Raw genomic sequence first — 17,004 nt, 5'->3', positions numbered from 1 at the left:
GGTAAATGCCAAACGACGCCTCGATTGGTGTAAGGAGCGTAAACATTGGACGATTGAGCAGTGGAAAAACGTTGTGTGGAGTGACGAACCACGGTACACAATGTGGAGATCCGATGGCAGGGCGTGGATATGGCGAATGCCCGGTGAACGTCATCTGTCAGCGTATGTAGTGTCAACAGTAAAATTCGGAGGTGGTGGTGTTATGGTGTGGTCGTGTTTTTCTTGGACGGTTCTTGTACCCCTTGTTGTTTTGCGTGGCAATCTCACAGCGCAGGCCTACATTGATGTTTTAAGCACCTTCTTGCTTCCCACTGTTGAAGAGCAATTCGGGGATGGCGATTGCATCCTTCAACACGATCGAGCACCTGTTCATACTGCACGGCCTGTGGCGGAGTGGTTACACGACCATAACATCCCTGTAATGGACTGGCCTGCACAGAGTCCTGACTTGAATCCTATAGAACACCTTTGGGATGTTTTGGAACACCGACTTCGTGCCAGGCCTCGCCGACCTACATTGATACCACACCTTGGTTCAGCACTCCGTGAAGAATGAGGGCTGCCATTTCCCAAGAAACTTTCCAGCACCTGATTGAAAGTATGCCCTTGAGAGTGGAAGCTGTCATCAAGGTTAAGGCTGGGCCAACACCATATTAAATTCCAGCAGTACCGATGGAGGGCGCCACGAACTTGTAAGGCATTTTTAGCCAGGTGTCCAGATACTTTTGATGACATAGTGTATGAACCAACAAGTAAGTGGCAGAGTATGGGTTGAAATGACAAAGGAGAGTGCAATTGGAACAGAGTTCGATAGCAATGTGACTCTCGCTAACATTACTTAATATCTATCTAGAAGAGATAGTGAAAAAGAGTCAACATATTCAATAAAGCATTTACACCGTGCTCGTGGGTTTTCTCGGGGTTCTCCCGTTTCCTCCCACTTTCTTCATTCCACCATTTCACTCATCTCTCATCATCACCGTCTCCTTTAGCCTAACTGACATAACCGTGGGACGTAAAACTCAAAGATTTCATTTTATTTTCATTTCAATAAAGCATTTCAGTAGGAGGTAGAATGATAGGGTGTATACGATTTACAGGTGATATGGTGCTTGTTGCAGAATCTGAAAAGAAAATCAATAAGATGTTAGAAAATTTGAGGAAAAGTTGTGAAGCATATAGAATGAAAATAAATGTTAGAAAGACAAAAGCCATGGTGAATGGAACGAAGCGGTCGGTATCAAGTATAGAAGTTGGAGGGGAAAGAATAGTAAAGGTGACTAGTTTTCGAAACATGGATAGTATTATTAGTGATCATATGAAGTGTGAACGTGAAATAAAAGCAAAAATAGGAATGGCGAAGGGAACCTTGAGGAGAAAGAAAAGTTTATTTTGTGGGAGTGAGAAAAAGACTCATAAAATGCTTCGTGTGGAGTATTGTACTGTATGGGTCAGAAACATGGACATTACGCAAAAATGATGAAACGTGACTGGGAACTTTCGAAATGTGGGTGAATTCGAGAGAATTAGCTGGAAGAATGGAGCGAATTAGCTGGGGTCGAGTGGAAAACGAATGAGAGGGTGTTAGAAATGATGGGAAGAAAAGAACAATTTTAGGTATATTAAGAAGAGGAAGAGAAACTGGTTGGGACATTGGCTAAGAAGGAACTGTATCATGAGGAACAAACTAGAGGGTATGGTGGCAGGAAAGATAGAGAGGGGGCGAAGGAGATTACAAGTAATGGACGATATCGAAATAGAAAAATCGTACGTGAAGACGAAGAGGTTAGCGGAAGTCCGCGGAACATGGAAACTTCTCAGTTCCGGCAAGTAATCTGCCGATAACGACAGGAATCATATGATGATGATGATGATGATGACTAATTTTAAAAAAATTTTTATATATTTATATTTTGTTATACATAGTATGAAATACTATTAAATTAATTTACAATATAGTTGAAACGGCAAGTGACTATCATATGTTTAAAAATAAAGCATTGTGTGTGTGAGAAAGAGTACCAAACAGGGATGAATTCAAGGGATAGCCCGGGGAGATCTCTCCTCCGAAGAAAATTCATTTCCTCCGGAGAAACTCTCAAAATTTCAATCACAAAATGTAGAAATTACTTCACCCAAACTCTCCTCCCCCCGAGGAGTTCATATTTCCCCCCGGGTGAAAATGTCTGAATTCAACACTGGTACCAAAGTGTAACACTCAAAATAAAGGAAGAATAGTTGACTGAGGAACATTACTGAGCGAGTAATCTGTTATGTTATAATGTACTCCGTACGCTTTGTAAGCAATTATTATGTCGTATTTTATTTAGGTTTTGCTAATCAGTATTCGATATTGAACATACATCAGAATGTGTGAAAGAAGCAGGATATTTCTCTTAACAGAAAGGAATTCGTTGTAGGGAACACATGAGAACTCTTTCTTCTAACAATGTATCCTTACGCTACTATCTCCGATTAAGTGTGCCGAAGAAAAATGGAGTTTTCATATTCTTTAATAAATGAGCTAGGGTAAAATTATTTTAAATGTCTTTGCTGCGTATATCGTACGTTGATGTCAATTTGTATTTGTAAAAAATAGTCGGCAAAGGGTTGAGGATATGACACCAATTAAGGATTTATGAAGCGAATCTTGCACTCAGAATGCAGACGCTGACACTATATACACCTAAAAGGTATTGAAATGGAATTAGATTAATATATACTTCCACATATTTTACCTAAATTGTCTTCGTGATTAAAATTGTATCACAATTAAAACATTTTCTTATAATATTATAGAAAGAAGCTGGTAGTGCGTTGACACACATTGGAGCCCATTTGGATCTGTCAGCATTTTCTTCTTGGGAAGAGTTGGCGTCTCTCGGCTTGGATCGATTGAAGTCAGCGTTGATGGCACTTGGCTTGAAATGTGGCGGGTGAGTAACAATTGTATGTCGTAACTATCATGTACTGTAATAGAGGTGCAAAAGGACCGTAACAAGTTGGAAAATGTACTATATATTAGGATAAACGGCTCAGCTATTCTTCATTATTTCTTGTACACTTTTCGATTATGGGTTTTTATATATATATATACATATATAACCACTTGTTAAAAATGTGAGAGTATGACAACTTTCTATATACAGTTGCTTTATCGTTTACCTCTATCTTTATAAAGGTTACGTGAGTAGTGGTAAATGATATTTTTTCTTGTTTTTATCATAATCCGTGTGCGTTCGTTTCTACCTATGTTGTCATTTGGCATACTCAAAAAGATAAAAACGTATTTAATAGTATTACATTTCTCTTACTTTATGTATTTATTAATCAATTAATCAATGTATGGAATGGAATTCAGTGTGTCTATTATGCCTTTACACTTAGGGACTAACTGTTATGCACTTAATAGATTCCGAACTTATCTCACTCAATGTATTGTACAGTTGTTTTTATTCTGCGTCAGTTCCTAATCAACCTCACTACATAAATTGTATAATGGTTATCTTTTCATTGATTGTTAATCGATTCCTCATTCATTTCACTCTGTGAATTGTATAATGGTTATCTTTTCACAGATTATTCATCGATTCCTAATTCACTTCACTCTGTGAGTTGTATAGTGGTTATCTTTTCACAGATTGTTCATCGATTCCTAATTTTCACTTCACTCTGTGAATTGTATAATGGTTATCTTTTCACAGATTGTTCATCGATTCCTAATTTTTACTCAACTCTGTGAATTGTATAATGATTATCTTTTCACAGATTGCTCATCGATTCCTAATTTTCACTCAACTCTGTGAATTGTATAATGATTATCTTTTCACTGATTGTTCATCGATTCCTAATTTTCACTCAACTCTGTGAATAGTATAATGGTTATCTTTTCACTGATTGTTCATCGATTCCTAATTTTCACTCAACTCTGTGAATTGTATAATGATTATCTTTTCACAGATTGTTCATCGATTCCTAATTTTCACTCAAATCTGTGAATAGTATAATGGTTATCTTTTCACAGATTGTTCATCGATTCCTAATTTTCTCTCAACTCTGTGAATTGTATAATGGTTATCTTTTCACAGATTGTTCATCGATTGGTAATTCACTTCACTCTGTGAATTGTATAATGGTTATGTTTCGACTGATTGTTCACCGATTCCTAATTCACTTCACTCTGTGAATTGTATAATGGTTATCTTTTCACTGATTGTTCATCAATTGCTAATTCACTTCACTCTGTGAATTATATAATTCTTATTTTGTTACTTATTTTTCATAGACTTAAAACTTACTTCATTGTATTGTAGAATTGTTATCGTATTAATTCTTCTTAGGCTATTGTTCTTGACTTACACCTAGAGGCCACGGTGGTTTAGTAATAGACCGTTCACTTCTGGTGCGCGAAGTCCCTGGTTCGGTCCCAACTTGAGCGAAGTGAGTGCACAAATACTGTGTAAATTGGGTTTTCTTCGTGTTCTTCCATTTTCTCCCACTTCCTTCATTCCACATTTCATTCATTCTCATTATTACCGTCTCCTTTAGCTTACATGGCATAAGCGTGGAACGTAAAACTTAAGGATTTTTTTTCTAACATACGTCACTCCTTGTATTCTATAATTGTTATCTTCTTGTAATAACTTTTAGATGCTCTAGCATGCATTTTAACATAGAAATGAAACTCACCTTGCATAGGATGCTTTTGTATCCTTGTTAAAATTTAATCTTCAATATTTCAGGCAGTGCTGAGGCCATAATCGCGAGCACTCCTACTGCAAACTGGAAGAAATCTTTGCGACATTATGTGTTTTTTTTAATCCTTTAATAGCTAAATACTCCAAGCGTCCACAAAGTAGTAAAAAGTATTTAACACATTTAACTGTTCGAACTATGTCCGTTTATTTGTATTGTTTAAAATGTATGTTTGGGAAGATGAGTCTTTTTAGACACTTTTTACGATTAAGTTTTTACAGAAATACAAGAGCACCGGATGTAAAGTGACTTCCTTTACTATGTTATGTTCTTACTTATTTTTCACGGATTCCTAACTTACCTCACTTCGTTTGTTGTATAATTGTCTCTTATTGTAGTTCTTCAATTCCTAACTTACCTTCGTGTATTATATAATTGTCTTAGTTTTCTTCATAAATTCCTAATTTTCCTTGCCGTATTGAAAAATTGTTCTTAATTATTCTTTATAAACCCCTAGTTACCTCATTCCTTCCGTTACCTCATTCTTTAATATTATATATTTATTTTATCTTTTTTTTTTATGGGTTTTTAACTTACCTTATTTCGTGTAATGTAAATTCTGGATCATTTTCGGTACTAATTCTTTATGAATTCCTAACTTACTTCACTATTCTTTACAGAATCCCATCTCACCTTACTCCTTCTATTGTATAATTCGATGAAGAATTGTATCTCAAAAATCTTACCTTTTCAGACAGATAGAAAGAAAAATAATTCCATAGGGGAGAAAGCAGTTAAGTATGTAGTAACTCATTACCTATTCCAGATAATTATTCGGAATTATTAAGATATTATTATCTAGAATAGGTAACGAGTTATTACATATTTAACTGCTTTCCCCTCTATGGAATTATTTTTCTTTCTATCTGTCTGAAAGGGTGAGATTTTTGAGATATGACCCTTCGTCAAATCGCTGACAAATTGTATTTTTGTAGTCGTAATTTTGCTTATGTCTTACTTATTTTTCATGGATTCTTAAGTTTCGTCACTGTATTCAACAAAATTGTTTTTCATAAATTTCGAACTTACCTCGCTCCTTTAATGTATTACATAATTATCACCTTCTGAGTTATTGTTCATGGATTCCTAACTTACCGTATGTGATGTGTTGTACAGGGTGTTTCAAGACGAATATCGGGGTTTTAAGCCTTTGTAGTACTTACTACATTTAACGTACAATTATAGATAATACATCAAATGAAAGAGCAACTCAAATAGTTTGTGCTACAAGTGTTCAATGTGATCACCATTCTTCGCACGGTACATATCGAATCGATACGCGAATTCTTCTCAAACTTTGATCAGTGTGTTTGGAGTAATTGGTACAACAACTGCTTCAGTCTTCTATCTTAAGTCGGGTGGTTTAGCTGGTAGCGAAGGCGCATACACATGATCCTACCCCAAAGGTAAATCCCCAAGAGTAAAAATCGCATGGCGTTAGATCTGGTGAACGTGGAGGCCATGCTGCGAAACAAGCTCTGTCATTTGGCATCCTGCGGACAACCCAGCGGTCGGGTACAACGTCGTTAAACCAGTCGCGTACTTCGTTATGCTAGTGATGCGGGGCGCCATCTTGCTGCCAAATAAAGTTCTCTGGTTCACCTTCAAATTGAGGAAACAGCCACAGTTGTAGCGCATCAAGATGATAAGCACCAGTTACACTTGTTTCACCGATAAAGAAAGGCCCATAAACTTTCTGCCGGGATATGGCACAAAACTCATTCAATTTACGGGAGTCTCGTTGTAACTGTACTATCTCGTGGGAATTTGCTGACCTCCAGATGCGAACATTATGAGTGTTCACATCGCCACTTAGATAAAGTGTTCATTTATCACTGAAGACGACACGAACCAGAAAATCTTCATGGTAATGCAGCAACTGGTCGCCATCTTTGCTACTAGCGCTTTCTAACGGCAGACAGAGGAAACAATGCATGCACATCCGTGCGTACAAAACTGAGTTTCTATTTCATTTGATGTTATTTATAATTGTAAGTTAATTGTAATAAGTACTACAAAGCCTTAAAACCCCGAAATTCATTTTGAAACACCCTGTATAATTATCTAACTTATTCTTCGTTAATTCCTAAATTACCTTACTCTTTGTATTGTAGCATTGTAATCATCTTATTCTTCGTGGATTCCAAACTTCTTCAAGTATTATTCAGTTATTTTTTTATTGATTCTTCATGGGTATAACCGTTTTACCTGCGTGTTTTTATCTTTTTTTGTTCTGAAGCTGGACTTGTGCCGTTACGATTTATGGGAAGTTGGGTAGCTAAGATTTTCCTTCGCAAGTATTCTGTCTTATTAGGAATAGTGATGTCCCTATTCCGTTTTGCTTTCAGTTTGATATAGAGAAACTTTAGTAACTGTTCGCTAATAATTGTCCATACTATCAAAGCATGAAGTTTCCTGTTCTTCGTTGAGCATTTCGTAGTTTACCTTTTCTTGTCTTTATCCCAGTTGTTTTAATTCTGCTCTGCTTCCTTCGTCGTCCATGTTTACACAGTATAAATTATTGTCGATATGAAGTACTTTTTTATAAGATGTTTAGTTTCTCTATGTTACGATATCTTATCAGAAGTTTCACACTTTGGCAAAGGTCCTCCTTCTTTGCTGTAATCGAGTAATTTCTTCTCTCATTTACTCATTTGCTATTTCTTCTGAAGCCAGATACTTGAAACTTTGTATCATCTTCAATGATTTTTCTCCTAGCTTAAATTTCTCTCTTTTGTTAATGTTGTTTTCTTAAAATTATTAAATTACTTTTTCCTTTTCTCGTATGAATCTAAATAAAATGCAAAGAAAAACCTTAGTAACAATTTAATTATTGTATGTATTTTTATTATTATCAGTAACAATGGTAGTTAAGTAAGTTATGTGATATTATAAACATGAAACATTTTTAAGATGTCAACAATACGTAAATTCATTAATAATGCGGTATTGACTTTCTCAAGGCTGTTCATTGGTACAGAGCTGCAATATATATCTTCTCTAGTTGTTCACTTCAACCTTAGGTTAATGAGCAACATGGAAATTTTAAAACTTTTCTCTCTCTTGACAGAGCTGTTTTATACTTTAATAATGTCTCCTCTTTCTAACTGCATTTAGATGCTCTATCCTTGAAATTCCTCTCCCTGGTTTCCCTTCTGCCTTTTTTTTCTATCAGCATGGTGATTCAATTGGAGTGCCGAATAAGATGGCTAAGCATGCTGTTTCTTCTTTTCCTTATTATCTTCATGATCTGTAGTCCTCCATTAGCTTCCTTTAGTACGTCTTCATTCCTTTTCCTTTCGGTTCATGATATACGCAGTATTCTGCACCAACACCACATTTTAAATGCTTCAAGTTTGGATATTTAATCTTTTCTCAATGTCCACATCTCTGATCCGTAAAGCGCCACGCTCCATACCAGGGTCTTAATAAATCGTTTACGAACGTCCAACGGCATATTTCTTGATGTTAACAGTCCTGACGATTAGTTACTTAAACATAATGAACCATTTATAAAGAGGTGTTATGTAAGTTTTAGAAGCCTTACACCAAAAGTGCAAAATATTTATATAATTGATTTCTTCTAATTTATCGATGATAGAAAGTTTACGTGGAGTTACTAACTTCGTTCGGCGTGTATTCTTGTGGTTATATCTGGAAAAAACAAAGATTATTTATTATTGATATATATATATATAAATAATTAGGAAACATGTTATTAATACATACATAAGATGAAATAGACGACGACGACGACGACGACGACGACGACGACTACTACTACTACTACTACTACTACTACTACTACTACTACTACTACTACTACTACTACTACTACTACTACTACTACTACTACTACTACTACTACTACTACTACTACTACTACTACTACTACTACTACTACTACTACTACTACTACTACTACTACTACTACTACTACTACTACTACTACTACTACTACTACTACTACTACTACTACTACTACTACTACTACTACTACTACTACTACTACTACTACTACTACTACTACTACTACTACTACTACTACTACTACTACTACTACTACTACTACTACTACTACTACTACTACTACTACGACGACGACGACGACGACGACGACGACGTTGTTATGAATACCTAAAAGAATGATAGGAATTAACAAGTAAACATAGGCTAACATCGAAACATGTACTCTGTACTGCAGTTACTTGTAAATTAAGGGATAATTCTCCTTGAAGAGAAAAAATCTAGCTGGTGGATATATTTATACGGGCTTGTATTGTAAAATACAATGTGCTTATGTGTTAATTTTCTTTCGAAGTACACCTTATATGTTCGACAAAGTTCCTTAGTTTGGTTACTGATTGTGTCGGAGGTAAAAGTAAACCAATAACTACATGCAGCATTATTATTAAATACTGAAAATACAGACAGAAGTAACCAATCTTGACAGCTTGTGATTTATTTGGGGAAAAGTGTGCAATAGTTGTCTGCTGTATAATCCTGATGACACTAGTTTCTGATGGGAATTTGTTTACAACCGTTGAATCAGCTGACAAATTAAAGATTTATTTTCTGTGCTGAATGCGTATAAAATTAGAATAATTTATGTTCGTTATAAAAGGGGTTACTAAAAACATTCGGAGTAAAGAAGACAGTGAGCGTCTGTGAAATGGAAGGTTCTAGCCATAATAATACACATATTTTTGCTGGGGCGTGTGAAGTGGAAGGTTTTAGCCATAATAATACACATACTTTTGCTAGGGCATGTAAAATAGAAGGTTCGAGCTATAATAATACACATATTTTTGCTAGGGCATGTAAAATGGAAGGTTCGAGCCATAATAATACACATATTTTTGCTGGGGCGTGTAAAGTGGAAGGCTTTAGCCATAATAATACACATACTTTTGCTAGGGCATGTAAAATAGAAGGTTTTAGCCATAATAATACACATATTTTTGCTAGGGCATGTAAAATGGAAGGTTCGAGCCATAATAATACACATATTTTTGCTGGGGCGTGTAAAGTGGAAGGTTCGAGCCATAATAATACACATATTTTTGCTAGGGCATGTAAAATGGACGGTTCTAGCCATAATAATAGACATAGTTTTGCTGGGTCATGTAAAATGGAAGGTTCTAGCCATAATAATACACATATTTTTACTGGAATATATAAAATGGAGTGTTCTCTCTCATAATAATACACATATTTTTTGCTGAGACATGTAAAATAGAGGGCTTTCTTCCATACCAATATACATATTTTTGCAGGACATGTAAAATGGAGAGTTCTCTTCCATATTAATATAATTATTTTATAGTGTTCTATCCCCGTACCAATACCAATACTTTTCTGGGGAAAAAATAGTTTGTCCCTATTATGGAAGTGTTCGCTACTGAGAGGTGTCCGGTAGCAGAGGTTTGACTGTATTATATGATGGAAAACTTACCAATTTAAAGCTCTTAAGCTCTTTTTAACATTTAAATACCAGTCAAAATTGTATTAAATACGGAAAATATGTTCAGATCGATTTGAATACCCCGTTGTAGTCTAGTTAAAAACATTAATAACAATCTTTAGAAGGTAAATCAAATTGAACCATAGCATGAGGCATTAGATTATCTATATTCTATATGCAACTGACCTTGACAAGTCACGGAACGGTACGGCACAGCTATGAGAGTAATACAGTTGGTACAGTCCTGCCTGGTGTGAAATAAAAACATTTTTCTTCCTCAAGTGTAAAGGACTAAGCTTGGGTTGTAAAAGGAATTTGATTTTTACGAAACTGTTTGTTATGTTGAAAGTGTTTTAGACCTATGTATTTGCATCTTTGAAAATATTTTTTTGTAGACATCTCACTCAATTTCTTGCTAAAGCTTTTATATTATGTATTTATTTCATTCTTCAAATGTACTGAGCCCACCATGTAATTAACTTAATGTTATTTTTAATTACAGCACATTAGAAGAGCGTGCCCAGAGATTGTTTAGCACCAAAGGAAAGAAGGCGCTTGATCCGTCTTTATTTGCGAAGAGCAAACCAGGAAAAGTAGGCAGAGGGAAGGAGTCTGAAAAACAAAAGGAAATCGCTTCGTTGGAAGCCCAAGTGTACAAGTAAGTTCATAAAACATTCTCATTTTATATAGGTACGAGGTGTGATCAAAGAATACGGTGAATAATTTTATTAAAACAAAGTAATAAGTTTTCATGAAATTTGATTTAATCTCCTTCAAAGTACCGTCCTTGACTAGCAATTCACTTATTCCAACGTTGAATCCATGACTGGAAACATTTCTGGAAAGCTTCGTTTGGAAGGGCGTTCACCTTCACTGTCCATTAGGAAGACCTAGGCGCAGATGGAAAACAAGAGTAGATCTCGCGGAAATAGGAATACAAAGTAGAAACTGGATCCAGTTGGCTAAGGACAGAAGCCATTGGAGAGCTTTTGTGAACGCGGCATTGAAGCTCCGGGTTCCATAGGCCGTACAATTAATTAGTTCTTGTACGGTAGAAATATATATAAAATATAACGGAAATTCAGAAGGACCTTCTTTGGGAATTTCTCAATATTGATCAATGGAGGTGAATAATATGTTTAATGTTTGTATTTACAATCCAAAATATAGCTTAGTTTGAAACTATAATAATTACTTAGTTTCTTAATGAATGATAGTTCTGAATTTAAGGTTACTTATTGTTAAATAGCATATTAAAAATACACTAACCAAATACACACACACAAAAATCATATAAATATCATATATAATACGGGGCTTCCAAATATGTACTATCTATTGAATTTGAACAAATAAATTTAATATACAATTTCATACAAATTTCGAGAAAAAATAGTTATTCGATCACTCTCAATTTGTTAATATTCTCGCGCAAACAGCGACTTGCCTGTGTCTCATGACTCCTTTCATTTTCATACCTTCATTCTCACCATCGTGATTAATTTGATTGTGTAGAAAGTGTGATTAACTAAGCAGATTCATGACAATTAAAACGCCGAACACGTATTTCAGACTTGGACCGTTTCCGATTTTGAAAGCGCTCCTGTGTACACTATAAGTCATTACTCGGCACCTTGTATATCACATCGTCATTAACAAATCATATATAATATTTTTTAAGGTAATAAGTAAAACCTTATTGTGAGTCGTATTCAGATGTTTGGTTGCGAGGGGAGCGAGCAAGAAATTTTTTAAAAAATCTATTTCCTTGCAAACCGACGACAATATTGATTTAATAGGACGCCAATAAGTTTTCGGGGCGACTCGTCGTTTACTCATTTCCAACACTTTTTCTGTTCTTGCCCGTTCGGCGCCCCCTTGCTATCAGCGCCCAGGCTGACCAACCCGCTCCCCCCCCCCCCCCAGCTACGACTCACATTTGTCAAATTTACAATTAGGCAACGTAAGGACAGTACTGTAGCAGATTCATTGTGGTTGTATCACAAACGCCAAAACTGCAACAACATTCCGGGAGACTCGTATCTCATCGGTGTGCGTTATTTAGAAGTTTCACTGTACTTTCACCTGAATCTTCACGAATGTCTGGCATGTGAGGGATGAAGTTCCTTGGTATATGATGTTTGTCAATGATATTGTACTAAGTAATATAGACAGAAACGATGTTGAAAGTTTTTCGAAGATAGAGAGCTAAAAATTAGTAGAAAGAAAACTGAATATCTGTTGAACGGAAAAGGAAATGGGAGAGTAAGGCTACAAGAAAGAAAAAAAAAAAAAAAAAAAAAAAATTGAATGAAGTGAAAATGTTTAAATATTTAGGCTTATCTGTTGCCAAGAATGGTGGTTTGGACGTGTAAGGTCTGCTATATACTATGAGATAAATCCTAGGAAGTATCTTAGGATTTATCTTCAGAAAAATCTTGCTACAAATCTCGTAGAAAGTCGTCAAGAAAAAAAAAAAGGAATGAAATCTTTGAGTTTTACGTCTCACGGTTATGCCGGTTATGCTAAAGGAGACGGTGATGATGAGAAATGAATGAAATGATGGAATGAAGAAAGTGGGAGGAAACGGGAGAACCCCGAGGTAACCCACGCACACAATGTTTGTCCACCACAAAGTTCACTTGGCGGGAACAGGGTTTGAACTCGAAACCTCATGCACCAGAGGTGTACGCTCTAGCACCGAGCCACTGCGGCCCACATACACGTGAAGAGTTTTCCTGTGTGACCGAATGACGTTGGGGATCCACTCATATTAATACCAGGGGCGCTATATTATTAACTTGCACACTTCTATAAAAGCATAAAAATCAGAATATAAATGAGCAAAACTTACCTCATTAGTCCCTGCACCACTGTTCATTTTGTCGAGTATTTTTGCTCTTTCACTCACATACAGCAGGCGAGGAGAAAACAAATTTGTTTTCACTTTCTCTCACCTGATGCCGCTTCAATCGAAATCTTACGAAATCTCTTTCCGAAATAGAACGTGCTCTAAACAAGAGAAATCTCATAGGATCGTTCAGAATATAGGGAATGACATGCGATCTGATGCCATACATGTTGCGATTTTGATTCTAGGAAAAATTCTTAGATATTTCCTAGGATTTATTTCATAGTGTATAGCAGGTCTAAATAACACACAATACAAGAAGTATGGTGAAATTGGAAGTATGTGACGTTCTGTGTGACCACAAAATCACGGTGAAGAATAAAAGAATAATTTACAAAACAATGATTGGACCGGCAATGATACAGTGTCGACGGAGCAGAAACATGGCCAATAAAGAAAGCACAATAAAAAAAGATGGAATGTTACTGAAATGAGAATGCCACGCTGGGTGTGTGGATAACGAGAAGAAAGAGCGAGGGATGAGAGAGTAAGCGGAACACCCAACGTTGCAGAGACATCAAAGAAAGATCCAGGAAAGAAAACTGCAGTGCTATGGCCATCTAATGAGTAGCATAAATGACTATGTAATCAGAAGAGTAATGGCGGTGGAAGCGGATGGGAAGAGAGGTAGAGGGAAATCAAGAAGGAAATGATTGAGCATGGTTCAGAATGACTTCTAACAGGAAGAGAATTCCGGGACAAGGCTTTATGGAGAAGAATCATCAGAAATGTCAACCCCACGTAAGTGGGAAAAGACGGAGAAGATTGTACTTTGACTTGAAATTGAATTAAGATCTCAATTGGCAAAGAATATTCACATTCGTTAATTCCATCAGTGGGCAGCAAAATAAAAGTTCTGAAAGAGAAATCAGTGACCAAGGCGCTTTTAATAAACCCTACCCTTAGGAGCACTGTTAAATCAATTTTATTTCTTGTATCTTGATATACGCAGTACTTACATAAACTGTAACCTAAATTCAGTGTAACGGTTCGGACAACTTAACGTTATCTTCATCAGACACTAACTAAAGGAGATATCTTCAGAGCACAGAAATTTATACTAAAAGTGAAAGTACTAAAATTCATTGTTTATATGGGAAGCCACCTGAGTCGTACTTCCCCGGGTGTCATCTGTCGGCCACCTGTTCTGACTTAATTACCCTTCGACCTGTGTTTATATTTTCCAAACGTATGTAACACACCTATTGCTTATACTTGACCAATTGCCTTAAAAAACTTTTATTAAGAGAAAGAAATATTAAAGAAAAGTTTTTAAGGCAACTGGTCAAGTATAAACAATAAATGTGTTACATATGTTCGGAAAAGATAAACACAGGTTTAAGGGTACAGAGCAGGTGGCCGACATATGACACCCGGGGAAGTACAACTCATGTGGCTTCCCATACAAACAATGAATTTTAGTACTTTCACTTTTAGTATAAATTTCTATGCTCTGAAGATATCTCTTTCAGTTAGTGTCTGATGAAGATAACTTTAAGTTGTCGAAACCGTTACACTGTAGTGTGATCAGAAGTATTAATTATTCCTTTAGTGAGTTCCAGAGTCGTGATGGATAAAGTTGCAAACTGTAAACCTATATAAAAATAAAATTGTATATACGTAAAACTTATTAAAAAAAAAAAAAAATATATAGTTTTGGAAATTAATGTTTTAAAACCTTTTTCTTTCTCAGGTTAGCAGAGCTCCTGTCTGAACAGCGTAACGCAACGAAAGAGAATGTTCAGCGGAAACAAGCGCGCACTGAAGGTGAGCGGGATGATTCAGACGCTGAAATGAGTGCATCTGAGTCAGAAGACGAAGAAGACGCTGATATTCCATACAATCCGAAGAATCTGCCGCTTGGCTGGGATGGAAAGGTAATTTTTTTAAAATTATTTTTTATGCTAGGTCTTGTCTTCTTGTTTGAAACAATTGAACATTATACTTATATATAACTTTGAAGATATGAACAACGTTCTGTCGTTCATCTCTCTATCATTTCTCTGCTAGAAAATAAGGAAGGACAGACTGTTTAGTTTCATAAAGTCATAACTAAAAAATGCTGAGCATGGCTCCTTGGCCTAATGCTTCTGTCTGTATTACTCAGCCACAGTGGCGTATTTAGATGCACAACATGGGGAAGTAGGGGGGAGCAATTGGCCACCTGAATTTGAGAATTAAATATATATTTTAATTTATGCATAAATTGAAGTTTTAATAGCAAGAATTATAGATTGGTGAAGTGAATCTTATGTAATATAATACACACAGAAGTTTAGCAGTGAATCTAACCTTTTATTCTATTCATAAATAAAAAGGAAGCATCCTCTTGGCCTACTAATTTCCCGGGCTACTTATTCCCCCTCTTGATTTTCTTTAATTCAAACATTTATCTTTCTTTATAACGAAACGATGTAAATATTCCTTTGCTATAATAACTAAAGTCTCGTTGTGTTGATATCCATGCAAGTTGGTGTGGAACATGTTTCGCTTATCAACTCCTCTTAGTGCTGGTGTTACTGACGACGGCCGACTTGAATCACAAGTAACAGCGGTCGAAAGTATGATAGGAGAAACGAAAAGAAGTAACAACTAAGAAAAAGAAACAAAGGAGTAGAATGAACGAAAGAAAGATAAAAAAATGAACGCAGCTCTTACATGGAATGGAATTTGACAAATCCAGTATTATTTCTAAATAAAAAGCATAAGAAAATGGAAAGTCAATGAAATTCTTAGAAATGGTAAGAAGGATTATTGTTGTATGTCGAATGCAATAAACTAACAAATTTATTTCGGGGGAAGAGCTTGAACCCGATAGCCCCCCCCCCCCCTAAATACGCCACTGCTCACCCATATACATCAATCCACGAGATAAGTTTCAACTTGATGGTATTTAGTTCGATATATCCAGATCCTTTTATACTGAATACTGAAGTACTTATAGTCACATGAAAAACGTAAGGACTACTCATTTGTATTTTTAACACTATCTCCATGATCCCTGAGGGCAAAACTTTGTAAATAATCATTTGCAGTATTTGAAAGACAAACCGATGATCTTCTGGAAGCAACAAGTTGCAAATTTTACATTTTCGTATCTTCCTTTCGTTTTTGAATAATTTAAAACCCTTAAACGTGTGTATCTTCTGTCAAAACTACGATAAAAATAATAAAGTTGAAACACTATTAATGTAAGGATAGCTATAGAATAGACCTATAGGTTCGATTTGTCCAATTAAATACTTCATAAACACAAATTATTATTTTTATGTGCACCTCAATAAATAAGAACTTTCCACACAGCAAATTAAAAGGACCTCGTGCAATGTTGAAACTATTTTATAAATATTCATTGAAAGGTACTTACCACAAAAGTACTTACCCAAAATTATTTAATTGTGTACGTTTCGGCAAAAAGTTATTGCCTTCTTCAACACATATCTTTTAAGTAAACTAACACCGTGTGTGGAACTACATCCCGTAAGAAATATTATGCTATTTGGAAGAAGATAATCGATGGGATGCAGTTCCACAGTGTTCGTTTTCTAAAAACATATCTGCTGAGGAAGGCAATAACGTTTTGCCGAAACGTACACAAATAATTTTGTGTACTTTTGGTAAGTATTCTTTAATAAGTAATGAAAATGCATTCTATAAAATCACGTAACTATTTTGTCAATAAATTTTAAAACTTTTAAAAAAAAAAAAAAAAAATTCGAGCTAAATGAATGACATTGTTAAATTATTAATGGCATTTATTTTTGTGAAATATGAATCTCCGCCTCGGAGATATAGGACACTTTGTCACGTTTGTCTAAATTTACAGAAGAGCAATTTTATCATGCCGATTGTTGCTTTTATTTATTTCCTGCTA

At 35.6% G+C, this 17,004-nt stretch overlaps 1 protein-coding gene across 1 annotated transcript in view; it reads left to right on the top strand.

Annotated features, from left to right (window-relative positions):
• The window catches only part of noi (splicing factor 3a subunit 3 noi), a 44,084-nt gene that overhangs the window by 22,405 nt on the left and 4,675 nt on the right, over positions 1-17,004 (top strand). Inside the window, exons 7-9 of the mRNA XM_081732787.1 lie at positions 2,800-2,936; positions 10,722-10,877; positions 14,824-15,007. Of these exons, the coding sequence (XP_081588913.1) occupies positions 2,800-2,936; positions 10,722-10,877; positions 14,824-15,007 (477 nt within the window). The remainder of the gene's footprint in view (positions 1-2,799; positions 2,937-10,721; positions 10,878-14,823; positions 15,008-17,004) is intronic.

The sequence above is a fragment of the Thermobia domestica genome, chromosome 1, assembly GCF_964235325.1.
Source record: "Thermobia domestica chromosome 1, izTheDome1.hap1.1, whole genome shotgun sequence".
NCBI lineage: Eukaryota > Metazoa > Arthropoda > Insecta > Zygentoma > Lepismatidae > Thermobia > Thermobia domestica.
The sequence above is the reverse complement of the archived record's forward strand: the minus strand, read 5'-3'. Positions and strand labels throughout refer to the sequence as shown.